Genomic DNA, 27,993 nt, shown 5'->3' on the forward strand with positions numbered 1-27,993 from the left:
ACTACACGTATTTTATTTATCTGCGTTTAGTTCAAGTTTAATTAATTCAAGAGTTTCAGCGTTAACTTTGTTTCAACCTTTGACTTTTTATCATTATTGTAGTTTTGTTCATCTGAAGTTAGCTACGTTCGTGTTTTTATTCACGCAAAGTTTAAAATTGATAATAAATCAACGCTAAAGCCGTTTTTGTTTGATTAAATTACTGTACATTACATTTGTTTAACTGTTATGCCTCCTCGTTGGTGACACCTAGTGGTCGGAGGGTCATTTGGTAAAATATAATTCTTTTCTGACCAATTCGACAGCCAAGTTTTTGTTGTTTTTGTGGAATGTGCGAATTAATAGGAATATGTTTTTGTCAGAAAAAGTATTTACAGAACAGGGTCTTTCTTCTCAGAGAACTTTAGTTAATTGTCATTGTAACGTGTTTTTTGTGTGTTTGTTTACAATCCACTTTTCTTCAGATACAGCTCAGGACAACCAGGACTGGTCCTCGTCCAGAGATGTCTGCTGAAATACCCACGGACAGAACGGGTCCACGCACAGATCCAGGTCCGCCACGTCCCCCTCCAGCCTCAGCCTCAGCACCGTCCTCCGGAGTCGGTGGCGTGGAGCTCCAGGGCCACACACCGGACCTGCCGTCCTCTCAGGGTGGGCCAGTGGTGGACAAGACTCACACGTCCCCCCCGCTGAGCCCTGATGCCGCTGTGCCCCCTGGACCATCCCAACCGACTGCTGCCAACATGGACGCCTCTCAGAATGTCAAAAAAACCATGGAACAAGTAGGTTTTAAAGGAAAATGATGACGTAGATCTTTCATACTGTGAAAAACAAGTATTGATAATGTACCTTTGAGCGCTGGCTTCACAACATTGGCCTCAGTAAAGTGGATTTTAATCCAGAAAACATTTCCTGTTTCATTCCCACTCCTCACCCTGAAGTCCGGACACTTTCCTGAACGAAGGAGACGCCGAGGAAGACGTCAACTTGGAAACACAATGAGATTTGAAAGGTTTTGGTGAAAAGGGCCGACGCCGGTGTGGATGTGCTGTTAACAAAAACACTGAGCTTGTGTTGCTTTAAGAGCAGGGAACTTTATTGAGAAGCAAATATTTACATTATACAATATCAATGTGATCTGATGTCAACTTTAACCTCAGTTCTTCCTCTCTCCATTAGATGGCAGTAAAACTTCAGCATCACGCCCCACCCCCCCTGCCTGTCACAGAGATTGAAACGTGTTTGGTTGTTTGCAGACTGGAGCTCGTCCCTGTGAGCTGCTGCAGCACATTGAGCAGATCCACCAGGTTCTACAGGAGCAGGGCCGACTGCTCACTCTTCTAGCAACAGGTCAGTGTCCGACAGAGCAAATGGGCCCATGTGAGAACACAGCAGGAGATTCACAGTGTTGGTGACGTTTCTAACACGTGACGGACGCAAAAATGTAATATATATATATATACAATAACTAAAAACAATCACAGAAAATACAAATATCTCAGGATGAAAAAGAGGAGCCATACACGATGGAAACCTCAGACCAATTCCAGAGCCTAAAGTGATGCTTCAGATCGACATGTGAAACTAAAGAAAATCTAACTTTTCTAACTTACTACTCAATTCTTTTCATATTTGTTTGCACGCTTCCTGTCTCTGTTGTTGTTGTTGTTGTTGTTGTTGTTGTTGTTGCTGTGATATTCAAGATTCAAGAAAAGATTTGTTTGTCATTCCAAAAGTACCGAGGTCCCTGTAAGCAGCAATGAAGTAGAAACACTTGAATCTAAAAAAAACTGCTCCTGCTCTGCGGCCGCTCGCCTCAACTCCACAGACTCCAGCAGCTCGGCTGTTGCAAAACCCATTAAACCCGCCCAGAGCAAAAGGTTCACGCCTTAAAAATGTTCAAAGAGTCGAATAGAGTCGATAACGACATGTGGGAATGCGCCGCCTGTGTTTGACCTGCGAGCGCACGGCAACAGAACCTGGGCTCAGTGTCTGTGGCAGCTTCCTGTGATCAGCAACAGGTCAACGTCATGGTTGTTTTGGGGGTAAAGTGAAGTGTGTTTAGATCAGTGGTCTCCTGCTGATTTGTATTTGTGCAGCTGCATCACCTGTATTATGTGTGTTTACTGTCGCCATACACACACATCTCCAGTCAGCCTTACTGTGATATACAAATGATCCAGTTGTGATAATCAACTTCACCAACGACCTGTAAACTCTGTGAGTGAGGAGAGTTTAAAAATCCTTCCAGGCTCCTGCAGGACACTGTTTTCTCTTTCACCTCCGGGATGCAGACGATTTACTCTGATTATAAAAGAGGCAGAAACGAATGCAAGGAACAAACTGATGTCTCTGACGGATACTGACATTTAAATACACAGAGTTGAGTCGTGTCAGACAAACGTGGAGACGTTCACAATGTGTCGCGCAGAGTAGAAATAACACGACAGTGAGAAGAGACGGGGGAAGTGGTTTGAGATGATGGATGAGTTTTCTGCAAACACACAAGTTTTATCTTCTGAGCACTTTGTAAATGCTGCAGGAGTCAAAGTATTCAGATAAAATATAATCACAAAGGAAACGTCACATTCTCTCGGCTCCTGAACGCAGACTCACAAGAATCCAAATACTTTAATATATTATAAGTAAATACAGATATAAAAATACAGATATAAAAATACATTTTAAGCGACACTTTGTAACTTTGACTTTGAAGCAACACCCAAATCTGCAGCTCTGACTCCGGTGCTTAACGGAAAGAAAATCTAAATATGTGTATGATGCACCTGGGATGGTGGGGGGGGGGGGGGGGGGGCCTTTTGCTTGGAGCCCCCAAAGTCCCCTGAAACGCCCCTGCCCACAGATCACAAACATCCCTCCATCCCTCCCTCATCCCTTCATCCTCTTCCCTTCATCCCTTATTGCTCTTTCCCTCAACTCACCCTCATCCCTTCATCCTCTTTTCCATTTCCATTCAAACCCTTCAATCATATATTGCTTTGGCGCTGTTCTTGCTGGTGAGACGACCTTTGATGACCTTTAATGGTCATCATTGACAGAAAGAAAGAGTCTGATGTGCCACAGTAGCTGAGAACAGAAGCAGTGGTTATAATCTGTACGGCTGAGGCGTGATGCTAAATGTCCGCAGATGCTGCCTTTAGATATAGATTCACAGTTCGGCAGAAGAACAAGTCACTTGCCTACGAACGGCAATGAAATTTTTCTCGCTGCAGAGATTGTAGCTGTGTTCGTTGCTGTCGTTGAGCTGATGTCGTATTTCTTCAGCCTCTTCTGCAGAAACGTGGGGCAGAAGGTGGACATGTAAGCGTTTTTAAACCCCGAGTTACTTAAGCAGTAGACCAGCGGGTCCAGCAGGCAGTCGGTGTAAGACAGAACCATGAGGCCGTCGTACACCTGCACCACGGCGTCCTCGGCCTCCTGCCTTTCGCTCAGCAATGCTGAGTGTCCGTCCCCGGCACCCTTCCGCCGAACGATCAGCAGCACCGCTCGGGCGACAGCGCAGGGCAGGAAGCAGACGGAGAAGACCACCACCACAGACATGACCAACCACATGGCTCTCCTCAGTTTGGCCTTCTCCCCCACGGTCTTCTTCCTGAGCCGGTGGACGATGCGCACCGTGCAGAAGACGAGGATGACGAAGGGGATGAGGATCTCAGAGAAGAAGACCACCTCTCTCAAAATGTCCACCACGTCCTCAAATAAAGAGAAAAGTACAACTTTATTGACATGTACATCAAGTATTATTATTATTATTATGGGAAATAAAATGTGCACAGGCCTCAGATTGTTACTGCATCAGCTGCTGTGATGGAACTGAAGTGAGGAAATTAGATTAGATATTAAAGCTCAGTGTTCTTAAATAAATAAGCTTATAGGAAGTCTGAGCCTGTCAGTAGCTGCAGTTCTTAATTACTGTCACGAGTTAGTTCCCTGATCATATTGTTGCTGATGCTCACAGCGGAATAGAACTAAAAGGCCTCCACGTGCCAGGTGAACTTTTACAGCTCGTGCGAAGTGAAACAAATACCTGTGTGTCCTCATTTCGTCCGAGGCTGTTGCAGCACCCGTTTTTCTGGAGCATGGTGGGGATGGTGAGCGGCAGCAGCAGGACCCAGATGATGATGGAGAACTGGGGAGATTTCTTCAGCCCTTTGACAAAGTTCCTCCTCCCCAGGTGGACCACGTTGAAGTAGCGGTCGATGGTCAGCGTGATGAGGAAGGTGATGCTGGCTCCTCGGTTGAGAAAGAGCATGAAGAGCATGATCTTGCACACCACGTTGTCCTCGCTGCGCCGCAGGCCGTTCTGGTAGTTGTAGGCCCTGGCAGGGAGACAGACCACCAGCAGGAAGTCAGCGACCACGATGTTGAAGAGCAGGATGCTTTTGTTCTTCCAGAACTTGAATCTGAAGAGGAAGTTATTCACACAATTAAAAGATTAAACATAGAAGAGCAGAACAACTGTAAAATGTATACAACAACACAGGTACACCGTGTTTCAATATTTGCATCGTAACGAAGCACAAAGAAAAAGGTGGAAGGGTGTTGTCAAGGAAGAACTTTTGATGCAAATCTGGATCAGGGCGCGGATTGAGGAAGTTTTATAGGATATTTATGGATCTTGATGAAAATTAATGAAAATTGAGCTTCTGCTATTTGCTGCAGCTTGATTTAATTTAATGGGACAGTTGTTGGGCCTTGGTGAAGGCATGAGCTCTACTCAGTTTAGGATCACCACTGCTTTTCTTTCTGCTCTTCATACTGTGCATCAGTGGTGGAAATCCACTGGTGCCAAAGAAAACAGTGGCTCTCTGTTCAGAAACCTCTCGACGTGTTTATCAGTCGATCTCCGACCACGGAGCGGCTCCACTTGTTTCATCTGATCGAAGATAAGCTGAGCTCAACAGAGGTGCACGTCTCTCTGCTGCACAAGTTGTTTTTAGAGAAGTAAAACAGGTTTTCATTTGCATTCTGAATAGTTTTAATAGTTTCCGGTGCATGAATCCTTTGCAACATAAATTACTCGCTTTAGTTTTAAAGATAACTTTGTTCTTGAGTTTCACGTTATTCATATCAAATCTTTCAGTGCAGAAATATGACAAACTGTCGATAAACAAACTTTGTCAACTTACGTAATAACAAACAAGTATTCAGACAGGATGTTAACACTGTCGCCTTCGTCTTCTGCTGAGAGCATGAGTTTATTACTGCATAGTTTTGCATAGTAATAAATCACTCTAGGTTTATAGAAAGCACAAGAAGAACTAGGACAAAACTATTTTGCCTGATGATTCCTCATTAACTTTCTCCTGATAGTCACATTTGAATCAATCAAATACAACGTCAGGAAATCTGTGCAAACTTCAGTTTTTACGCCTCCGGCTCTAAAAGCTCACGTTCATATTCTTCTGTGTTTGCGTTGACGTGATGGTGAGGTCGTGTTTCCTCGTACCTGAAGATGAAGATGTAGAGGACCGATAGGTTGAGCGGCAGACCCAGCATGAACTCTCCAACCATCAGCCAGGAGAGAGCGTCATACGTGGACTTATTGGGTACATTGCAGTCGTCAGTTTCATTATTTGTAAACATGTTTTGGCTGATGGTCATAATAACGGTGGAGGAAGTCGATCAGTCGTCCTGTTTGATGAGGCCCCGCAGCAATGTGAAGAAGAAGAAGAAGAGTCACAGAGTTTTATCCTTCATGCTTCAGGCGTCTCCTCTGCTCAGGCTCCGGTTCCCCTCCCTTCTCTGATCCGTGATTCTGGAGCTCTGTCAAGCCTGGACAGCCCCGAGCCAGGAGTCACAGAGGAGGTGCACTGTAAACACCTTGTGTCAGTGCGTCTGTTGGGTCTGTGTGTGAGAGGCTGATTCTGCAGAGAGGAAGAATATATAGTGAGCTAGAGGTGTGGTTTAGAGAGAGAGGATCTGACTGGATACAGAAGTACGAGTGACGTTGCATCATCTTTCCAGCTAAAATGCATCCAGCAACAGGTTCGGTGACATCAACTATTCCGATTTAAGGGGAGAAAACATCTCAGCAGTTGAGGGTGACTTCCCTGGATAATGGAGGCGATGCTTGTGAAATTCCTCAGGTGGCGGTTAATAGAAAAACAATCATGCCTGCACACGTCGAGCGTTGTGCATATCTTCTGGAAAACATCCCCTTTAATATCAAACTCTTTAGGTCTAAGGCCAACGGGGAAACCACATGATACTCATTTTGTTATATAGATCAAAAACATCTAAAAAGAGTTTGGAAGGAATAAACTGCATGTGGTGTCTTTGCAAGTTTTTATTTGTGATTATTGATTCAAGAGTTTAGTTTAAATTGTGTTTTTCTACTCAATATTCACAACACGACCAAATACACATAACAAGACCAAATACTCATAACACGACCAAATACTCATAACACGACCAAATACACATAACACGACCAAATACACATAACACGACCAAATACACATAACACGACCAAATACTCATAACAAGACCAAATACACATAACACGACCAAATACTCATAACACGACCAAATACACATAACAAGACCAAATACACATAACAAGACCAAATACTCATAACACGACCAAATACTCATAACACGACCAAATACTCATAACAAGACCAAATACACATAACAAGACCAAATACTCATAACACGACCAAATACTCATAACATGACCAAATACACATAACAAGACCAAATACTCATAACACGACCAAATACTCATAACAAGACCAAATACTCATAACACGACCAAATACACATAACACGACCAAATACACATAACAAGACCAAATACTCATAACACGACCAAATACACATAACAAGACCAAATACTCATAACACGACCAAATACTCATAACAAGACCAAATACTCATAACACGACCAAATACACATAACATGACCAAATACACATAACAAGACCAAATACTCATAACACGACCAAATACACATAACAAGACCAAATACTCATAACACGACCAAATACACATAAGACCAAATACTCATAACACGACCAAATACTCATAACAAGACCAAATACTCATAACACGACCAAATACACATAACACGACCAAATACTCATAACACGACCAAATACACATAACACGACCAAATACTCATAACAAGACCAAATACACATAACAAGACCAAATACTCATAACACGACCAAATACACATAACAAGACCAAATACTCATAACACGACCAAATACTCATAACACGACCAAATACACATAACAAGACCAAATACTCATAACACGACCAAATACACATAACAAGACCAAATACTCATAACACGACCAAATACTCATAACACGACCAAATACTCATAACACGACCAAATACACATAACAAGACCAAATACTCATAACACGACCAAATACTCATAACAAGACCAAATACTCATAACACGACCAAATACACATAACACGACCAAATACTCACAGCACGACCAAATACTCCCTAACATGACCAAATACACATAACACAACCAAATACTTACAACACAACCAAATACACATAACACGACCAAATACTCACAGCACGACCAAATACTTACAACACAACCAAATACTCCCTAACATGACCAAATACTCATAACACGACCAAATAGTTACAACATGACCAAATATTTTCAATGGGTCTGTTGTGAATTGTACTGAGTTAAACCGTGTTTTACTCCTTATTATCAGTATCCGTGCATACTCATGATTTAAAGCTTTTAAATAACCTAAATAATTACTCTGTAACTTTGTGTCTTTATATCCGACTCCACACAGTGTTTCTCTGTCCCAAGACTTGATGTAAGTGACGTTACACAAAAGACCAACTCTACTTCTGCTCTAGATCGCATGTCTGAAAGCACATGTGGTTTGTCAACCATGTCTCAATCCACCGCAGTCATTGCAACATCCCCTCTCTTCCACAGTAGTGTGGTTATGAAACATCTTGTTCCTCCGGTTAGGAGGAAAAACTGAAAGAGATATCCTCTCCAACCTGAAAGCTCCATGATGTGGTCGAGGGATGTGCACAAGTTTCAGAAAGCATCGTCTCCGTGGGAATAGACAGAGAAGCTTCACACTTCTGCATTTATGTTACACACTGTTTTCTTATCACAGTTGTAAATATTGTAATTTTGTTGAAGTGCTCTGTTGAGCATCTGTTGCACTTGAGAGAAACATCCTCACAAGTTTTTCTACGTTTTTCTTTTTCCCTGTTTAAAGTGGTTTTTCCTCACAGTTGTCGAGGGATACGGACAGAGGGTGGATTGATTGGTTGATTGATTGATTGATTGATTGATTGTGTGCCCTCCTGCTCTTCAGTTTCAGGTGTTGCTTGTTCTCACAGCCGTTTGTCAAAAGCTGTAAGATTCTTTATGTAAAACTTAAAGATATTTTTTGTCATCATTTTATGTCAAAGACGACATCATCTTACAGGATCTTTGATTTGAATTCAGCTTCACAACCTATGAGCTTCATGGTTTCCAATTTCCCCCGAACATGTTTCACCTTATATTTCATATTTCATAAAAATATTGCATGTTATTTTCCACAGAGGTCGATTTCTGTGGTTATTAAACCGTGAAATAAAATATTTTATCTGGAAAAAAAGTTTTGGTAAATCCCCTTGATGCAGATTTCTAGATTGACTCATTGGGGAACTGATTCATATTAACATGGAAATTGAAATAATTCACTGAATAAGATTTCTTGTCATTTCTTAAAATAATCTGTAACAAATCGTTACGATAATCTTTTTAGAATTTCAAAGGAATTTGCGGTTGGCACAGTTTGCTTGAGTAACTGCTGGTAAAGGCAAATTCATCTCTGGTGAAAGGAAAACTGAGTTTGAAATCTTCCTCTGATTTCAGACATTTAACCACACGGACATGTTGCTTGTTCCTGAGTACCTGTTGTAAAACACCAGTAATGATTCACACACTCGAGGGGGGGTGGGGGGGGGGGGGGGGGGGGGGGGTGGGGGGGGGTGGGGGGGTTGGACAAACTAAACACCCTTTGAGTTTTTTATGAAAAGTGAAGGTTACCACAGGTTCTCTTTCACGCTTCACACACGGCAGCTCTCAGAAATTCAACATCTCCCTCAGCGATCTAATCTTCTCTCCCTTGTCTTTCTCTCTGTGTCTCATGAAGGTCGGACGCTTCCTGTCTGCTCGCTCCGGATTGGCTCGCCGCTTGTGCTGACACAGACAGATTCCGAGGAGGTGGGTTCCTTATCAGCGGTCTGATGGTCGCCGGAGGTTGGAGGGTTTTAACATGTTTTATCTTTTTTCTCGGTGTCACTATAGAGTCAGACCAATTTATCAGTCGGCTGATATCTGTGTTTATGTTTGTGTTTATAAAAACCTTTCACGCTAAAGTCATTTTAAAAATTGTATTAAAGTTCAATGTATTTGGTTGTATTAGTGTTTTCTTGTTGTTTGTTGTAGTTAATTATAATAAAGTTTATGGTTAAGCTGTTAAATATCAAACCTCAATTACATGTCTTTGTCTTAAGGGTTCGATTGAGAATTGGAATGAGGAACAACTCGCAGCAGATGAGGAACTGTGACAGTAAACCTCTTTCTCCTTGAACCCTCACATCGATCCTCTGTGTTTTCTCGGCCCCCTCAGCTCCCAGCTCTCCCAGCTCTCCCAGCATCCTCTGCTCCATCAGATGGAAGGAGGCCCCACGTCCATCCTGCCCCAGCGTGTCTCAGTAAGAACCAGCCACTGCCTCGCTCAGCCGTGTTCACAGCAACTGAGCTTATCTGACCCAGATTCCATGGTCACAAGTCCAACCCTGTTTTCCTGATATAATCAAACACAGGTATTTAAAACACCAGCGAGAGTTTAGTGGATTTACAAAGAGTCGGTTCCTCCCGTTCATCCTCTGTTCATCAGGGGCGTTGCAACAGGGTAGGAAAAGATCGTCTTGGGCCCCCGGGCAGAGAGAGGCCCCTCGAGAGTGGCTGATTCCATTCGTTACTTCACAGCAAAAACAATTAATGAGAAGCTCAATAAATTCTAGGATCAGTTATTTACAGGAGACTGGAATGACTCTGAGGAATGAAACTTGTGCAGGTTGTCCACTAGTCAGAAGGTTCTCCTCCAGTCGGCATGACGGCTGGCGTGTGTGTGTGTGTGTGTGTGTGTGTGTGTGCGTGCGTGCGTTAATAAATAATATTAATAAACGTTATTTATTTAGCACAGTTCATACATGACATGCAGCTTCAAAGTGCTCAAGTAACACAAACACACAACAACAGTCTGGTTACCATACCCCCCCCCCCCCCCCCCCCCCCCCCTCCCCGCTCAAGGCCCGTTGGCACCAACTTTCTCACACTTTGTTAATCTAGAGGTTTGATTGAGGCCGTCTATCATGTATCATGTGTTTCCTGTGTGGGTGATGAGCGTGGGTGATGAGCGTGGGTGATGAGCGTGAGTGTGTGTGTGTGGGGGGGGGGGGCGGTAATGATGACTTTGTGCAGATCTGGATCTATTTATTTAAATTAGGTTTCTTGGGGGGGGGTAAGGTTTTCTCAGCCGCTGCACAGTCACCAAAGTGTAGCTGAGTAAAGTAATGTGTTCTCAGCTGTTGGGCCTCGGCGGAGATATGAGCTCATTGTTGGATTATTTTTATTGCAGGAGCTTTTTTATCTTGTGATGTGTGGTTTAACGAAGCCACCTCCCATGTTTCGTTCAGGAATTTCAAGCATTTATCGCTTGGATCAACACTTTATTATTCAAGGTGCACTTTAAGGCAACAAAAGACAACCACACCCTCTTTTTCTCAGTCTTAGGACCGAGGCAGCGACGCGGTGCAGGAGCGTGTTGACACATGAGATTAATGGACGCCAGCCTCCACAGGCACTAGTCACAGTCTGATGATTCACTCAGAGTTCATCCACAGAGTTTTCTCACCTGAACACAGACGAAGGATCTGTCGGCAGAAATGTATTTATAGATTCACATATTTCAGCAGCAGTAAAAATGTATTTACGCAAACAAACACATTCATTTCTACACACGTCATCAGCTCATATTGACAACTTCACCCGTTTGTGCTACTATTGTTAAGTAGAGCGAAATAATAACATAAAAAGGTCCAAGTCATAGTTATACCTCGTGTACATTTCTTACATGTAACTAATTATTGGAGTTTAGAAGATGTTTGCTCTCATAAATCCTTCTTCTACACAGAATTCAATCACAACATTTACAGTGTTTGCTTGTGCTTATCCAGGATATTCAGGATCAGGCTCATGCAGCTGCAACCCTGCTGCATTCCTGTCGGGACGACTTGTCAAGACTTGCACGTGTACCTGACCCCGTAAAACACCTACAGGCCAAATTACTCCAATTAATTTAGATGAGTTGCAGCACTCTCCGTGTGGTGGAAACTGTTTTTCCTTCTGCGTTCATGCACTTTTAAGGACGCTCGGAGAACACGCACCCCTGCAGATCTAATGGTTTCTTCCTTAGGTCATGCCCCACCCTGCAATAAAATTTAATGGGAATCGGTTCTGTAGTTTTTGAGTAATCCTGCAGACAGACAGTAATAATGTCACTCAGTGGAACACACACCTGCACATATACAGTCTCCTTAGATTCAATCAAGCTGCACCAAATGTCACACACTCGTATATATCAGTCCACTAAATGTGTCTGATTCTGTTTTTTGGTGACGATCTCTTGTCTTGCAATGTCAAAGAAAGTGGAAAAATGAAATCCTGGATCCAGACTAAAGTTCAATGAGTTTGTTTCGTAGTAATTCATGAAGTATAGTTTTTGTGTCATCGTGCTTGAAAACAGACAAACAAACCAACAGCAAAGGAACAGAGGGAAACACAACCTCCTGGGCAGAGAGGACTTTAAAAATGTCCCATGTCCTACTTGACATTGGGCTGTTTGATCCATATGTTTAATAAAACAAGACTCAAGCACGGTGCTGGTACAATTGTGTCGAGTACTTTGTACACATTAAACAAAGTAAACAGAGACACGTTGACATATCTAAGTTCAGTTTACACCTGTGTTGGTCTTCACTTAATATTTCCAGCGTTTCAGACACTGACACATTGTTCGTGAGGCAGATGTTCGCTGAGCATCATGTCGTTGACAGTTCGGTCTTTGTATGTGCTCTGTGGACAAAAGTGGGCGTCGGTCTTGTTTCTAATCAGGTCGTTAATAGAGAGCTGTAAAACTTTAAAACTTTAAAAGAGCTTCGACAGAGTAGAAGGGTCATTCAAAGGGAAACGAAATCTCAGTTTTCGAGAATAAAGGCGTAATATTCAGAGAATTAAGTTGTAATATTACAAGAGTAAAGGTGTAATTTAAGGCTACGTGTCATTTTACGTGTCGCCTGTGTTAAAATGAAGAATATAGAGCATTTTATTCTTTTAGGTTATAAGTTTCACTAATAAACTAAATATTCTGGAAATGTCTGAATTTAATTTTCTTCCACGTGGCCGTATGCTCGTCATAGTTCAGCTGTGGGTGTCGCTCCCTTCTTTTGGGTTTATGGGGTTTTCTCTTGTCAACGCTCCTTACCCAAACTCTGAAGGAGGGGGGGGTGGGGGGTGGGGGGTTTCCTGTTCTCGTCATTAATTCATTATTTGATTTTCCAAATAAATTCAGTGTGTTGCGTAATATCACACAAAACACAAACGTCTCATTGTGTTGTTGTACGTGACGTTACTGGCGTCTCACACACACACCTTCAACACACTGATAGTAACATCCACATGATATTAAACACACAATCGTCAGACAACAACACACACTACTGATGACATCATCAAGGTGAGAATGACCCCTCAGGCGACTCATACAGTCTTTGTTCAGTCGTGAGTTGAGATGATTCATGATCAACATCGTAATCTGTATCTATTTAGCACTTGATGACCCCTCGAGGTGCTTTACACTAGTTTAGCCATTCGCCCATTCGTTCGCACGGTGCATCACGCATTGTGCATCATGCACCACTCATACACATGCTGTGTCAGCTGTCTGGGGCAGTTTGTGTATCGGTACGTTGCCCAAGGACCCGTCAGTAGCAGGACGGGGGAGACGGGGATTGAGCTACCAGCTTTCTGGTTAGTGGATGATTCAGTGGAAGTGGATGATTCAGTGGAAGTGGATTTTGTCTGTTGGATTTAGGTCTGTGTGTAAATGAGTTAAAATGATTCATTATTAATCACGTACGATGCATTCGGGCGATTTATCATTTATAGCCATCAAAGTTATGTCTTTAAATCACCACAGGTTTGTGAAGAGCTTCCCAACATAATGAGGGATGGTTTATTTAAACTTGCTTAAAAAAAGAAACATATTTACAGTATAAACATAATACACCCATCTGTCTCTATATATTTACACAGTATAAACAGTTGTACAATTCATTAAATCCCTATTAATGAGCAGCTTCCTGTATGGGGCCTTTTTAGTAAACTCTTCTGTACTAGGGGACAGACAGTGGCCACATATGCATCTGATTTTACAAATCCAGGAATTCATGCTTGTGAATATAATAGAAAACGCTTCTTCTCTCGTCTTCTTTTTTTCGGGCTTGATTTGGAACACTTTGTGGTGGTTTGGTTTTATTCAGCGAGTCTCAATCCAAACCACGGAGGCTTGTTTCACAGTGGGAGCTCAGACGGCTTTGACAGATAAGATTCCTGCGCTCGGAAGGAATCTCTCATGGTCGTAACTCGGCCGCTCATTTCATTGTCCAAGCCAAACGGAAGAAACAGATGTGCATACTTTAGCTGGGAGGTATTAATAAAAGACCCTTATGTTTCCCTCAAGAAAAATCCACCAACATTAATATGATACGGACAAAACATAGATAAATAAAGATGGACGACGCGTCTCCACTTCCTCACGTTGTACAAAAAGGAAGCTGAGGCCCAATGCCCCCCCTGAAGGACTCAAGTCCTTCGCACTAAGGGGTGTTACCCACAGTTAGGGGGGCAGGGCTTATTAGCCATACAGCAGCGAGCCACCGGGGGGCGATCAAGACGCTCTGGCTTCAGGAGGGGAGCTATCATGTCGCCCATCTTTATTTACAGTTTATGAACACTACGCATTTTGGACAGTTGTGTACCTCTGTACATGTCTTTTTAAGAATCATAAGAAAACAGACGTTTAGATATCGACCACGTGTCTTGTCTTAATGGCGTTTACTTTCGTCGCCCTTTCATAAAGTCATTTTTTTGTCAGTCTCATGTTGGAAAGAAACCACACACCATGCAGCAGCTGTCCATCCTCTGCGTTCCATCGACTTCAAATGACGTTATTGCGTTGCGGCTTCGGCGTGTTTCCTGTTGAGCTTTCTATCGGCAGCGGATCTCCTTTCACCAGGAAGGGGAAATAATTGGAGAGATAAAGACCTTTAAACTTGGTGCTACAGAAGCAGTAGACCAGCGGATCCAGTAGACAATCCATGTAGGAGAGGACCATGAGGCCGTCGAACGCCACGGCAGCGCCGTCCTCCAGCTTATTGCCCTTGTTTCTGACCCGGACGATGAGCAGCAGCATCCTGGCTATGGTGCAGGGGAGGAAGCAGATGGAGAAGACCACCATGACGGAGGTCACCAGGAAGACGGCTCTCTTCAACTTGGTCGTATCGCCGACGGTCTTCTTCCTGAGCCGGTTGACGATGCGCACCGTGCAGTAGACCAGGACGACGAAGGGGATGAGGATCTGAGTGAAGAAGACCACCTCTCTCAAAATGTCCACCACTTCCTTAAATACAAAGAAAAGAACAACTTTATTGACATGTACATCAACAACAGAGGCTTGTTTATGACTGGTTGAGTAAGTGTTGCTTAACAAATAGGTTTAAGGAGAGTAACAATCAAAAGTAAAATCTCTGTTTGAAATCAATGTGTTGGAATAAGACCAGACCCCTTATTTAAAGCAACACTACCTAACTGTCACTGAGCAACAGCGCCCTCTGCAGCCACACGTGGTATTTCATTTTGTTACATGTAAAAGTCCTGTGTCAGAATTTTCCTCAAGTTAAACGAAGGACGTTTTAGCAGCTGCATGTAATTAAAGTTCCTTAAAAGGTTCCTTGACAAATGCGATATTATTAAATTAGCAATGTTCAGTTGTAGCTGGTTCGTTTTAACTGCCTTAAACACCCAGTGAATAGTAATTAGTTATTAGTAGTTAGTAGTTTTCCAGTTCTTTTCCAAACGGACATGTAGTCAGACATGTGTTGTGTAATTTGTGTAATTTGACTCACTCAAACTAAAGCTCTGCTGTGTCGGTGCAAAAATAGCCCTGGAAACAGGCTCCATTATAAGTGGATAAGATAACCCCCCCCCCCACACTACTACATGGAGAATTCCATGGACCCACATTCTTCATCGTATAAATCCAGCCTCTTTATTATTATTATTATTATTATTATTTCCAACACTGTTATCGTGTCTCTTCAGGCTGAGAAACTGTTTGCTCACATTAACCCTGTGTGTGTTTTATGTGAACTTTGAATTTCTCAAGAGAACAGTTTGGGTTTTTGTCAGCGACGTAGAACCTCGCTCGCTCAGCACTGTGTTGCCTCACGAACATGACTGACAGCGTGGAAGTTATTAGGAGACAAACAGTTTTGTTTATTTAATGTTCCGTGAAGCTCGACTCTGGAGACTTCTTTGTCGTGAACTTAACAACACACATGACAGGTTTGCAGCCAATAAGATGAACGGTTCTCGAGAAAGTCACGATTATCTATCGGACACGGAGCCCAGCAGAATTAATCTCCACATGTGGCTCAAGGGGGCGCTGTTGCTCAGTAAAAGTGACGTAGTGTTGCTTTAATTTTCTTACCCGAAGCTTAATTATCTTATACCTTTCGTTGCAGCTGCAGCAGTATTTAGATTTTATCTTTTACACTTTTCTTCGTATAAGAAAAATATTGTAATAAAACGAAATTTGTGAAAAATTGGACGCTAAATTCAAAATTGACAAGTTTCCCATTCTACTGAAATGTTTGTTTCTTTTTCAGCTGCCGCAGGACTTTTAGTTTTCTCTTCTTTTTCTTTTTCTGTCGCAACAAATCCACGATGAGAACATTATACGTTTAAATAACGCCGCTGCTACAGAGTCGCCTGTTTATTTAAACTTTATTCATATTGAACGTGTCATGTGTCCAAATCACACCAGATTCAAAACTGCACTTCATTGGGCCTCAGGCCGAGTGTGAAGCCAATAAGATAAACGATTCTTGAGATAAACAAGACATATACAGACACAGTGAGATTTCTGGAATTAGTAGATAGACGTCTTTACCCCATGGATTCAAGTAATAAATAAAGAAGAGAAGGTGGAAATGTTCATCTACTGAATGAAGGATTTCATGACGTTACTCACAATTTTATCATCAAGGCTGTTGCAGCACTCGAAGTTCTTGAGCATGGTGGGGATGGTGAGGGGCAGCAGCAGCAGCCAGATAAGGATCGAGATCTGAGGAGATTTCTTCAGGGCGCGCAGCAGATTTTTCCGGCCGGGGTGCACAACGTTGAAATATCGATCTATGGAGGTCACGGTGAGGAAGGCGATGCTGGCCCCTCGGTTTAAAAACAACATGAAGAGCATGGCTTTGCACACCACGTCGTTGTTGCTCCTCCGGTACCCCTGGATGAAGTTGTGCGCCTTTATGGGCAAACAGAAGAGCAGGAGGATGTCAGCCAGCACCAGGTTGAAGAGGAAGATGTTGTTGCTGTTGGATTTCCAGAACTTCAGCTTGAAAATGAAGAGGTGGAGGACGGACGCATTCAGAGGCAGGGCCAGGATGAAAATCACAATCATGACAGCCGCATAGAATATATACAGACTCTCCTTTGTGGCTTTACAACTCTCAGTGTCCTGTGGGTTGGTGGTGTTTGCCATTTGAACGGTTGTATGCACCTGTCGAGCAAGAAGAAACCTCCGTCCTACATGCAGGGTGAAAAGTATTCTTCTCTAGAGTGATGAGGAAATATCACTTTCCAACAACACACACGCAAACAAAAAAAAATCCTGCCAAACAAGTTTCTTCAACCTCCTGTCTCTCCCTTATTTCAGTCCTGAGACAGTGTCTCAACAATCCTCCTTCCAGTCTTCTCTTGTGTGTTTGGGATCTCCGAGTCGTCCGGGGTTTTATGTCTTGTTGTGCGAGAGTCGGCACCGAGTCTGGAACTGATTCTGCCTCAGTGCCGCAGAGCAAATGCTGCTCAGCCTCGTCCCTGTGGCTCCTCCTCACTGCCCGAGGAGGTGAGTCACCAGCTGCTTTCCCACTCTGGGACCAATGGGGCTGAAAAGGGCAGAGACGAGCCTGTAACGTTTGAAATGCTAATTTTCAAAGAGGAAGCTCAAACCAGTTCACTTTGGTTAACAAATGACGAGGGAGTTGCAGAATGTCTTCTTGAAATGATGAAATCAGAAGTTGTGAAAAGCCTCGAGTGAGTGAAACAGTCAAACTGATAGAAGACGACGGATACGACTTTTATCCAAGGTGAAAACACTTTTATTTCCTCTCACGAACTGTGAGAATGAACTATTTTTCTATTCTGAGGCCTCAGTAAATCCCAGAAGCTTCTGATCCTCTCTGAAGCTCCTGGGTTTTATAACTGAACGTCTCCGCAGATGCTAAAACTGCTGCGAAGGGACGTTCAGATATAAACTCGCAGATGTGGATCCCTGGGAATTGGTGACAGATTTATGTGCGGGCACGTGCAGACGGACGCAGCGACTATGTAAGGGAAAGTAGAAATGAGTTGCGTGGAATGCCGGAGTCCTGAGGGAGGAGGACTTCTGTAAGGAAGGAGGCGAGGGGGGTTAAGCCAAGGCCTCACGCTCAACCCTGCATGCTTCAAACTCCTTCTCCACTTCAGAGACAAGTCCAGACAGCTCGTCCAACATACAGCCGGTTTCCAGGAAGAGGTTCCTGAGACGTTGAGAGGACGTGACCTCTGGAGGGCGTTTGATTTAAAAATCCACACAGGGAACTTTTGTAATAAATGTTCGATTTGTTTCCTGAACATTTTCTCTCTCTTGCGGCCGTTGAATGGTTTTGTTCGGAGACAGGATTATACATGTTTTATTTAAAAGCTTTGTCCTGAGTGATTTAATTCATCTTGTCTTAAACTGGACCTTATATTGGACCAGTATTCTGTGTTTGTCCCCACCCCCCCCCACCCCCCACCACCACCACCACCTCTTCACAACTGATCCTTGACCCCTCGTCGCAATCCTCTGCTCAGACGATGGTTTAATTGTTCACAGCGCTGGTTACTCAGTTACCTGCGGTGGATTTTAATCTATAATATGTAACAATCACTAAAATGTCTTAAACCAACCGGACCATTGTTATATATTTGGTTTTCTTACATTATCTAAAATGTTTCCTACGATGATCAAATGCTGTTGTTTTTAAAGAATATCAACAATATAAAATATATAATTTGAGTTTTTGAAGAATGTGCTGTCAAACTGCACAAAAGGAAAACTGGGTAACGAGCTTCATTAAAACATATTTCATAGTAAAGCAGGTGAGCTTATGAAAAGGATCAGAAACACACGATTTAAGCAAAAGCTCAACAGCAGCGATTCGAAACAGTTTAATCCAAAAGAATAAACCTGAAGGAAGATGTGATCCCGGTTTGTTTTTCCTCTTCAGGGAGATTTGCAGCCTGTCAGTCAGACGAACAGTCAAACCACTGTACCCAGAATACCGAGCAAAGCTGCGACTCCACTGACACTCACTGTAAAAGTTGTAGCTCCGACTATAAATCACAGTCCCACTTTCATCCAGACAAACCTCACAGGAGCTCGAGAGGTTTGACACCCGCTCAGCCACATGTTTTGGCTTCGAGCTCCGTGAAGCTTCTCTTCACCTGCAGATTCTCTCGGGATTATATCACCGTGTAATAATGTTTTTTCTGATACTAACGATTCACAAATTTGTGGATTTCCAAGTAATAATATGACAGAAAAGTAGTTTCTGGCTAACGTCATTTAAATCCTCATATTTTTTAATAGGGAAACCTTTTAAATTTTTTCTTTTGTTCTCTGTGCTGTTTTGTAAAGCAGGATCTGGTGAATTTAAATGTGGGGACTGTTATATAAACTGATTCATTACCACATTATCTCCTGTTCTCTAAAAACTCCTCGTTATCTACTACTCAGTCCTTAGAGTTATAATGAACCTCTCGTTAACGATTCACGGTTTATTGGGATGAACTTTGTTATTCAGGGTTAACTTGTGTCCCAGGGAGCGACCGGACTGATGGAGACCAGGACCCAGTCGGTGGTTCTGCAGGGAGGAGCGTCCCCCCCGAGGACAGGTGCTGCTGCCCGACTCTCGAACCGTTCACGAAGGTGCATGGCCGATGTTTATCTGACGAGTATATTCTACAATACGGTCTTTTATTTTTTTACCTCTTCAGTTCTGTTTTGGCGCCAAGTTGGATTCAATCTGCCTCGAGGGAAAGCTTCGAGGATCTCGGAGAGTTTGTTGGAGAGCACGAAGCTCATGAGTTCAAACAGCTGAAGGTATAATATATATATTATGTTTTAGTTTAGTTTAAACATTAATTTACTGTGGTACAGAGGCCAATCAGGCACCTGCTAGACGACCTCTACATGTATATTAAGCAAAAAGCAAAACTAAGGGAAATAGAAGAAGAAACATCAAACTAAACCTCAGAGAAACAATAATTTTATTGCATTTATATTTAAAAACAGATTTGCATTGTTTAAACAAACTAAAAATCCTTTATTTCATCTGTTCCCTGGTTCTCACCATTCAGGTTTAACTGCCACTCTGTGAAAGGTTTAATATGAACATATGGATTATTGTTGTTTTCCCAGAACAATGGTGCCTCAGTGAGTTCGAAAGACAGACGTCACTTCTTGAGGAAACGGGAAGACATTTCCAGGATGAACAGAAATAATTTGAAGGTCAATGACCATCAGGAGCTCCAGAGGACGGCGTCTCTCCGCCAGCAGCAGCAGCAGCAGCGCAGCAGGAAGCTGACATCTGACGGCCAGAGGTTCACCGCCGCCTCATCAAAGGTCTTTAAAGATGGGAGAACACAGCTTGTGAGCCTTCCTGAGTGCAGCCAGGAGTTTGGGTCTTTACAGGACTTTCACTTTGGTTTATTTAATCCTCAGACACCACAGAGAAAGACTCAGGCTCAAACTGAGGAGGTTTCCCAGGTTCACATCCCAGTCCAAGTGAAAGAGATCAGGGAAAATCACATGACAAAGGAAGGGAATGGGATTTCACAACCATTTCAGTCACAAAAGAAAACATTCAAATCCACAGGGACAACCCATTTAGAGGAGAAAGAGTCCAGAGGAATCCAATCACTCTCCGGGCTGACGGCGTCTGTGAGCTCAGAGAAAAGGCTGAAGCATCAGGAAACGGAAAACATGGGTGAAGCTGCAGCAAAGTTCTTGGGTGAAGAGGAGGTTAAAGGTCAGATCGAACTGGCAGCACCTCAAGGAGACATGCCTGTGAGATCCGGCGGTGTCACCTCAGAGGATCGGTGGGAAACGTTCCTCCAGCAGAGCGACCCACGCGTCTGGACGCCCAAACATCCCAACGATGAATCAAATTTAATGCAGCTTTTCCACATTTCCCCCCCTATGAGAGCGAGCAGCGTTTCCCCTCGGGCCTGGAGACATCAGGAAGTTATTGTTAGTTTTGAGACAGTGAACGACCACATCGAGAGAGTCCCAAGCTCGGACTTGGAAACTCGATCCACGGGCTGCGATGAAACAAAAACACACTTTCATCTCTGCCAGTGCGGCGAGTGGAGACCAGGAAGAAACGCAACCTCGCACCGGGTCGAAGGTCAAAGACAAGCTGCAACAGAGCGTCTCTGTGCAGCGAGCAACGCGAGTCCAGCCTCAGCACCTCACACACGCAGCACATTTCCCACACATTCCTCGGCGAGAAGCAGCAGTGGCAGCAGCAGCAGCGAGGGTGAAGATAACCAGTGTCACCAGTTTCCCAAGCCCGCCCCCCCCCGGCCCCGCCGCGGCCCTCAGGATTCCCAGTTAAGCTGCTCAGAGGACGGTTTCACCAGCGACGCTCCCAGTGAGGATGAGGACGCAGGGATGTTACCACGGAAACAGAAGCAGGACCTGAGCCCTGGATCTGGTCCAGTTCTTCAGCAGCAAAATATTACTCGTGGTAATTTTAACATATAGTTTATTTAACAGTTTCATTTCAATTTAATTGTAATAAGTTTCTAGAGTGTTTCTTTTCCGTATAGACTTTTTTATTATAAGTGTCCCATTATGATTATGGATAAGAAGTCTTTATTGACTCTGCATTGCCCAGTTGGGGAAATGAAATATCAATAATAATAATAATAATAACGACAAACATCAATAGATAATAAAAATACTAATAAATAAAAGAGTCTGATAAAATTAATAGAAACAAGAGAAAGAAAACTCCGGGGGGGTTAAACACAAAGAGACTCTTTACTGTTATCTGAATTAGTCGTATCTCTATGGTGACGCCAGCAGCGAGTCCATAGACTCAAGATAAGGCTGCAGCATCACGTCCTCTGTTCAACAGGGAGGCTGAGCTGGTGTTTCCCTTCGTGTTGATTTTCTTTGAAATCTCTGTTGTGTATTTTTAATTTTTTTTATTTACAGCGGTTCAGAAAACGCTGAAACCAGAGATGGAACTCGATGGTGCAGATAAAACAAAAGCGGCACAAACATTGTGGGACTTTCAAAGGTAAGAACAATCTTTTTGTTAATCTTGTATGAAATGATCAGTTATCTGCTGAATCTGAGCAGCTGTGCCTTCTGCAGGAAGTAGGTAGGTAGGTTTTAATCTCTCTGGGTTATTATCTTTGTTTCTCGCAAAACAGTTGAACGAGATTATATTTTTTAGAAGGTCGCTAGGACCTCAGTCACTAGGTCAGTAGAGCTCACACCTGCACCAGGAACCCAACTGCCCCCTTATTTAAACCACATTTAAATTCACAAGGTCCGGATTTCTATTTGGATCTGCACCAGATTTCACACACTCAGGGTAGTTCACTAAACGAGTTTTCTCACCACGATCATTTAATTATCGTCTGAGTAATAAACGAACATGTTGAAAAAACGTCCTCTCACAATCTCACAATGTTAAAGAAAGTGAAAAATCCTGGATCTGCACCAACAAGTCTGACTCATAAACCCAAGTTTCACATTAATCCGTTTGAGAAGTTGTTGCGCAATCCTGCTCAACGAACAAAGGAGAGATGAGAAGACGACATGCATGAAGGACCCTGCGGCTTTTTCGCTTTCAGGACGGATTATGTTCTCACTCCCGTCCGCTGGTTTGTTGGTTTGTTCAGTCTTTGTTATTCCTAATAGTTCTGCAGTATTCACTATGTCTGTCTGCAGAGAGGAGCGCGGCTGCACAGGAGGAAACGGCCTCTTCAGCAGAAGAGACGTCACGAAGGATCAACACAGGCCCAGCAACCGGCTGAGGGACGTCCAGGTCAGTGTCTGGTGGGAGGGTCTTCACACACAGGCTCGAATCGGACACTATTTTTTAAAAAGAAATAAATAATAGGAAATAAATAGGATAAGAAATAAAAGAGTTGAAATAATGATTTAATAAAAGGCCGTGGCAAACAGGAAAGTCTTCAGCATTGATTTAAAAGGAACAAAGATGGGCACACAAATCAATCTTCCCCGAGTTCACCAGGTGGAATTCTTGAGTGGCGTTCCGTTGCACCTTTTCCAAATAGGAGGTCAGCGAGCTGTGGAATGCAGCATAACGATGGACGGCACCTGGAAAAAGCAAACAGGGTCGGCCCAAAAACAACAAGGCAGCAAGCTCGACTGAAAGACTTGGCTCTGACACGTGGAGACGCCCGACACGTAGCCCGGGACCGGCCGAGATACAGGCTGATCGTTGATGCCCCTCAAGGGAGGAAGAGGACCAACCAACTAACCAACTAACTAACTAACTAACTAGTTGCCAAAGTGGCAGGGACGGTGACATCATTAGGATCCCTTTTCATACATAAAAGCAGCGTAAACAAACCGTTACTCAGCTTCGGCCTCTGTTGTCGTGGTCACAGCGAAGCCTCGTCATTGTGTCTTTCACCATAAATCCTCCGACGTGTGATCCAGACGCCGCCCGCCCGACTCCGAGGTCGAACTCATCGGGAGTTTCAGGGGGTTTTGGTTGGATTTGGCCGCAGCTTTTTCTGCAGCGTTGCTCAACAAACAAATGATTTCTCATGACCTCACGGTTTCTGTTTCACAACACGTTTCATTGCTCCTCGCAGACTTCGCCAGGTGAACCGAGGAGCTGCTGTGTCACACTTTCCTGAGTCAGAGCCAGAGTCCAGAGGATTATTTACTCTCCTGCATTTCCTCCTGTTTTCCCTTAAGCCATGAAAACCGCCCACTGTTTAACTGTCACTGGCATTTAGTCAATAACGAGCTTTTTAATGGCAGCGCTGCAACAATACATTCAGATAATAAGAGGATTGAAGAGTCTGAAGCGACTGTGAAACTGAAAATATATCAACTTTCCTCTCACTACTGGACATAGACGGGACTGAAATGCTGTTTCTCCCTTATTCCTGCTGTAAACACATGAGTAGACGTATGACTTAATGTATAAGTAGCACAACATATAAGTACACAACATACAAGTACACAACATATAAGTACACAACATACAAGTACACAATCTGAGGATATAAAATGTCATTTAAATAATAAGAAACTAGCATAATGTTTGACAGTGTTTATTTAGACTAGGGGGCCATGATGGGGTGAAATGACCACAAATTATATCAAGACAAACATTTTCATATCAGACGATATCGATAATTATAACGATATTGACTGAAATGTTTTATATATTAATATTTCTGTGTTTAAAGAGGGATTTTTGCTCTCGAGTGAAGGTTGTGATTTTGATTTCTTCTTCTTTGGGAGCAGAAAATGACAAACACTTGAAAAAACAACAAAATACTTATGTAAATAGTGTATTTATTGTATATATTGAACCTTAGTTATATTCTGATGATTACTGATATTGTTCTATTGCCCAAGTGATGACAACTCTTAAAGTTTCTAAGTGGTTCCCAGCAAAATGAGAAATGGTTTTGTTATTAGCTTTGTTGTCCGTCCAGGTGTTAACAGTTTTACAAAGCTACAGACCAAGGGAGGTAATTGTTGAATTAAGTCGTTCAGTTAATCCGTTGGACAGTTTCGGGAAAACACGCCTAAATCTGCCAGTTTCATTTTGAGTCACATGATCTGGAAGCTTATGGGTCATCAGTTGTGAAGCTTGGAAAACAACTTTATGGTGCAATTCTGTAAAATCATTTACAAACACACTTACTGTCACACATGAATCACACACAGAGTTCACAGTGTCGTGTGTGTGTGTGTGTGTGTGTGTGTGTGTGTGTGTGTGTGTGTGTGTGTGTGTGTGTGTGCAGGCCACTCAGTGTGAGCAGAGGGGGGGTGATTGGTCTGTAGTTCGACGCCACCTCCAGGAGCTGATCAGGGAAAACTCCGAGCTGAGGAAGAGACTGACACTCGCTCTACAGCGCTGTCTGCTGGCCGGGCGATGCACTGCACCAACGCACTGCGCGTACCAGGAGGAACAAACACAGGTTCGATATCGACACTGAATCTTATCAGCCTGTTATCTTATCTTCCATTTCAATCCTTTATAGTTATTAACATCTGTGTCATTTGATCCTGGATCGTGGTTCGTTTCACTCCATCGAACATATGAACAGACTCCAGTGTCTCCAGCTTGTTGTGTGTAGAACTGAAGTCGATGCACCGAACAAAACTCTTAATGCCACAAAACCTGCTCGGTTACATCTTGGTTTGAACCACCGCGCCTGCACAGTTAACATTTGCATGAGTTACACCCTCATCATCAAAGCATGTGGCCTGTTCTTTCAGATTCGTTTCAATCACTTGTTCCTGAGCCTTTCGTTCCTCAGACACAATCAACAAAGAGAAGCACTGTGATATTTTGGCCGAAACAGATCAATATATTTACATCACCCACGATGCTCTGCTTCCTTAACCAGAAAAGCCGCGGCTAAAACAAATCGATGCAAAACAGCAACACCACCAGTGGCTGCTCTACACCGGCTTCTCTCTGGTTCACACTCCTCGGTCTGAATTCAGTTCTGCTTGTTTTTATGTGAAGGTATTTATTAAGATGAAGGTTGTGTGGATGGACACGTCAGCTGTAGTGTAGACGAGGCCTGTGTCTCACTCCGAGAGGACGGACGAGCTGCTCCACACAGTTGTTCTTTATCTCTGTGAGCAGAGGAATGTCCTGGACAGGCTGCAGAGACAACGCCTGCACGTGAAACACACTCGCACTTCGGGCGTCGTGCGACAACATCTTCATTTTCTCCTCCTTTTCCTGTACGAGTAACGTCCAGTGATGGCTCATTTCAGCTGGACGGATTCCACCTGTTGATGAGGAGGTGCGTGTTGCTGAGGTTCCATCATGAGCACGATCTAAACCCTGAAACAAAGACCATATAAGGCAACAGGCTCCACTGCACTCGAGGTGTTTCAGTATAGGACTGAGGTCTCGACACATCAAAGAGTCAATTATAGAGTCAGTCGTCATATTAAAGGACCTGAAACACTTAGAATAACAATATTAAATATACATTGAATATTTATAGTAGAGCTGCCAGTGATGTGGAATCATTACATCTCCTGGATGTGAAAGAATAAACATTTAAAGTAGTTTGACATAAAGTTGGAACATGTACAAATGTCTTTATGAAGCAAGTCATTAATAAATACGTCCGTTTCAAACTTTTTAATAAAAAAATGAATGAATGAAAGAAGCTGTGCTGCCCTCTACTGGCCCTCGCTTTTCTCTTTTACTCCTGAGAGAGACGAGCTTTTAATTGAAGTGAGAATATAAGTGTTTTGCTGTATTTGCTGATAATTTGCCCGTAAAGAAACAATAACTCTCACTGAGCAGCAGTTCACTGTTTTAAGTGTTTTTTTTTCTTAAAGCTCGTTTCTATTCTACAGTTGTGCCACTTTTCCGTTTAAATCTTTCAGGCATCAAATGAGTCAAGTGTGTAAAAGTCTGCTAAGTGGCCTTTAAGCTTCCCGGCAATAATTCATGAGCACGAACAAAAGACGGTGTCGAAGAACCGACTGACCTCATTACATGTTCATGCAGTGAAAGTCGAGACGCTGCCCGAGTCTGATTTCACCTTCACAGCTCAAACAGTTCAGGAGTTATTTCTCATAGATTTACTGTATAATTTACATGTTTTCCTGAATTAGGAGTGAAATACATAAAATTACTTTTACTAAATATGATATATTTATCAGGAATGGTCTTGAAGGTTAAATGATATCAAATTCCATGAATTTAAGATTATTTAAATAAGGAGCTTTTTTTTTTTACTGTGCATGTTAATAAAGCCTGAAATAGAAATCTAACATCTATCAGAGATAATAAAAATAATGTTTCATGTTTCATAGATGATTATAAACAGATGGATCAATAGATAGATAAATATGTATATTTTATTAATCCCCAGAGGAAAACACACATCGTAGCACTGCAGTACAAACCAGTGATGATAGATTATCCACCATTCGACCTGCAAGAAATAAAAGAAAGTGCGTGTTCACGGATCTTTAAATCCCCATGTGGACGGTTTGTGTCTCTGCTCAGACGGAGCTTCGTCTGTGGAACAGAAGCCTCCTGCTGACGAGGAGGATCGTCTCCACCCAGAAAACAAAAACCGTCTCGTTCTTCAACGGAGACATGAAACACGTTTTAGAAGACGGGAAAGTGGTGAGATCTCAGTTTGACTCCGTTAGGTCTGTTTGGATGCTTTGTGTTCACGCTTCACCCGATCGAACGTGTGTGTTACAGGTGTATTATTATGCCAGTGCACAGATTACACACACCACCCACCCAAGTGGCCTGGAGATCCTTCACTTCCCCAACAAGCAGATCGGTAAGAGGCCGGATGGTGAAGCTACATCTATCAGGGGACTGTTGTAGTTTGAGTTTTATATTATACATCTTTTATACTCCTTATATTTAAAGCTTTAAAACAATGGACGTTTTCGCTTGCAGTGACGAACCTACAGAAAACTATCACCTGAATCTGGAAAGTTTCTGCACAGTCTGACCAATAAGGACTTTGGAGGCCGATGCCGATTGTTTATTCTCCAAAATAAAATCTTTGAATATTTCTTTTCACACTTTGGTTCTGTGTGTCCTTGTGTGAACAGAGAAGCGACACCCTGGAGGGAGAAGAGAGATCCTATTTCCAGACCAGACCATCAAGTCTTTGGAGCCCGACGGCAGCGAGAGGACGATCTTCAGCGACGGCACCATCGTTCTCGTTTCACCGTAAGACTGATTCCCGTGTCTGCAGGGTCAGAGAGTCCGTGCAGCCGGAGGAGGAGCTTCCATTGAGGCGGCCAACAGGCGTCCTCATGAATAAATAAAACCGTTAGAGGTCACACAGGGACAGAGCTTCACATCGTCCACTGATGGGGTCAGCAGGTCAGACAGAGGATCTCTAGAGGCTTTGAGCTTTGTGACAGATGTGGGAGTGAAATCACAGCTGGTTCAAAGCAAAGAGCTGGAGTTCATCAGCGTCGTTTGTCTGCAAAGATTATTCAAAAAGACGTCTCCTGACTGTCGTGGGCCGTGTTTTTAAATGTGCTATATAAAGTTTTATGACTACTATGATTATCATCTTCCAGGTCCGGTGAGAAGATGATCGATTTCCCCAGCGGTGAGAGAGAAGTCCACACTCCTCAGTTTAAGAGGAGAGAGTATCCTGACGGGACGGTTCGGACCACCTACCCTGACGGACGCCAGCAAACCAAGTACACATCAGGCCGAGTGCGAGAAAAGATCAGAGTCACTCAATCCGAATAAGTGTTTGTGTTCACATGGGCAGGAAAT

The 27,993-nt window shown here is 43.1% G+C and overlaps 4 protein-coding genes across 4 annotated transcripts in view; 2 read left to right on the forward strand and 2 right to left on the reverse strand.

Annotated features, from left to right (window-relative positions):
* msra (methionine sulfoxide reductase A) overlaps positions 1-13,784 on the forward strand; it is a 38,806-nt gene extending 25,022 nt beyond the window's left edge. Inside the window, exon 7 of the transcript XR_004613225.1 lies at positions 13,772-13,784. The gene's annotated coding sequence lies outside the window, so the exon portion shown is untranslated. The remainder of the gene's footprint in view (positions 1-13,771) is intronic.
* Positions 504-27,993, forward strand: si:ch211-140l13.3. The gene is made up of 14 exons (XM_034580775.1): positions 504-782; positions 1,257-1,350; positions 9,177-9,247; positions 9,657-9,741; positions 19,285-19,357; positions 19,460-19,565; positions 19,884-21,213; positions 21,687-21,771; positions 22,431-22,527; positions 24,491-24,673; positions 26,740-26,862; positions 26,944-27,028; positions 27,309-27,429; positions 27,789-27,993. The coding sequence occupies exons 1-14, from the start codon at positions 504-506 to the stop codon at positions 27,964-27,966; spliced, it is 2,910 nt and encodes a 969-aa protein (XP_034436666.1). The 3' UTR covers positions 27,967-27,993.
* Positions 3,160-5,824, reverse strand: LOC117758066 (hydroxycarboxylic acid receptor 2-like). The gene is made up of 4 exons (XM_034579411.1): positions 5,471-5,824; positions 4,049-4,424; positions 3,480-3,714; positions 3,160-3,448 (listed from the first exon to the last, which is right to left on the reverse strand). The coding sequence occupies exons 1-4, from the start codon at positions 5,623-5,625 to the stop codon at positions 3,348-3,350; spliced, it is 867 nt and encodes a 288-aa protein (XP_034435302.1). The 5' UTR covers positions 5,626-5,824; the 3' UTR covers positions 3,160-3,347.
* Positions 13,999-17,398, reverse strand: LOC117758069 (hydroxycarboxylic acid receptor 2-like). Its single transcript, XM_034579416.1, has 3 exons — positions 16,404-17,398; positions 14,961-14,982; positions 13,999-14,767 (listed from the first exon to the last, which is right to left on the reverse strand). The coding sequence occupies exons 1-3, from the start codon at positions 16,920-16,922 to the stop codon at positions 14,310-14,312; spliced, it is 999 nt and encodes a 332-aa protein (XP_034435307.1). The 5' UTR covers positions 16,923-17,398; the 3' UTR covers positions 13,999-14,309.

The sequence above is a fragment of the Hippoglossus hippoglossus genome, chromosome 24 (genome assembly GCF_009819705.1).
Source record: "Hippoglossus hippoglossus isolate fHipHip1 chromosome 24, fHipHip1.pri, whole genome shotgun sequence".
Classification (NCBI taxonomy): domain Eukaryota; kingdom Metazoa; phylum Chordata; class Actinopteri; order Pleuronectiformes; family Pleuronectidae; genus Hippoglossus; species Hippoglossus hippoglossus.

Coding starts and splice junctions, on each gene's coding strand:
- si:ch211-140l13.3 (XM_034580775.1), top strand. CDS start 504: ATGTCTGCTGAAATACCCACGGACAGAACGGGTCCACGCACAGATCCA. Junction 19,358..19,459: donor AGCGTCCCCCCCGAGGACAG/GTGCTGCTGCCC, acceptor TTACCTCTTCAG/TTCTGTTTTGGCGCCAAGTT. Junction 24,674..26,739: donor ACCAGGAGGAACAAACACAG/GTTCGATATCGA, acceptor GTCTCTGCTCAG/ACGGAGCTTCGTCTGTGGAA.
- LOC117758066 (XM_034579411.1), bottom strand. CDS start 5,625: ATGACCATCAGCCAAAACATGTTTACAAATAATGAAACTGACGACTGC. Junction 4,425..5,470: donor CTCTACATCTTCATCTTCAG/GTACGAGGAAAC, acceptor CTTCCTCTTCAG/ATTCAAGTTCTGGAAGAACA. Junction 3,715..4,048: donor GACGAAATGAGGACACACAG/GTATTTGTTTCA, acceptor TCTTTATTTGAG/GACGTGGTGGACATTTTGAG.
- LOC117758069 (XM_034579416.1), bottom strand. CDS start 16,922: ATGGCAAACACCACCAACCCACAGGACACTGAGAGTTGTAAAGCCACA. Junction 14,983..16,403: donor ACAGCCTTGATGATAAAATT/GTGAGTAACGTC, acceptor GTGTGGCTGCAG/AGGGCGCTGTTGCTCAGTGA. Junction 14,768..14,960: donor GGCGCTGTTGCTCAGTGACA/GTTAGGTAGTGT, acceptor TATTTAAGGAAG/TGGTGGACATTTTGAGAGAG.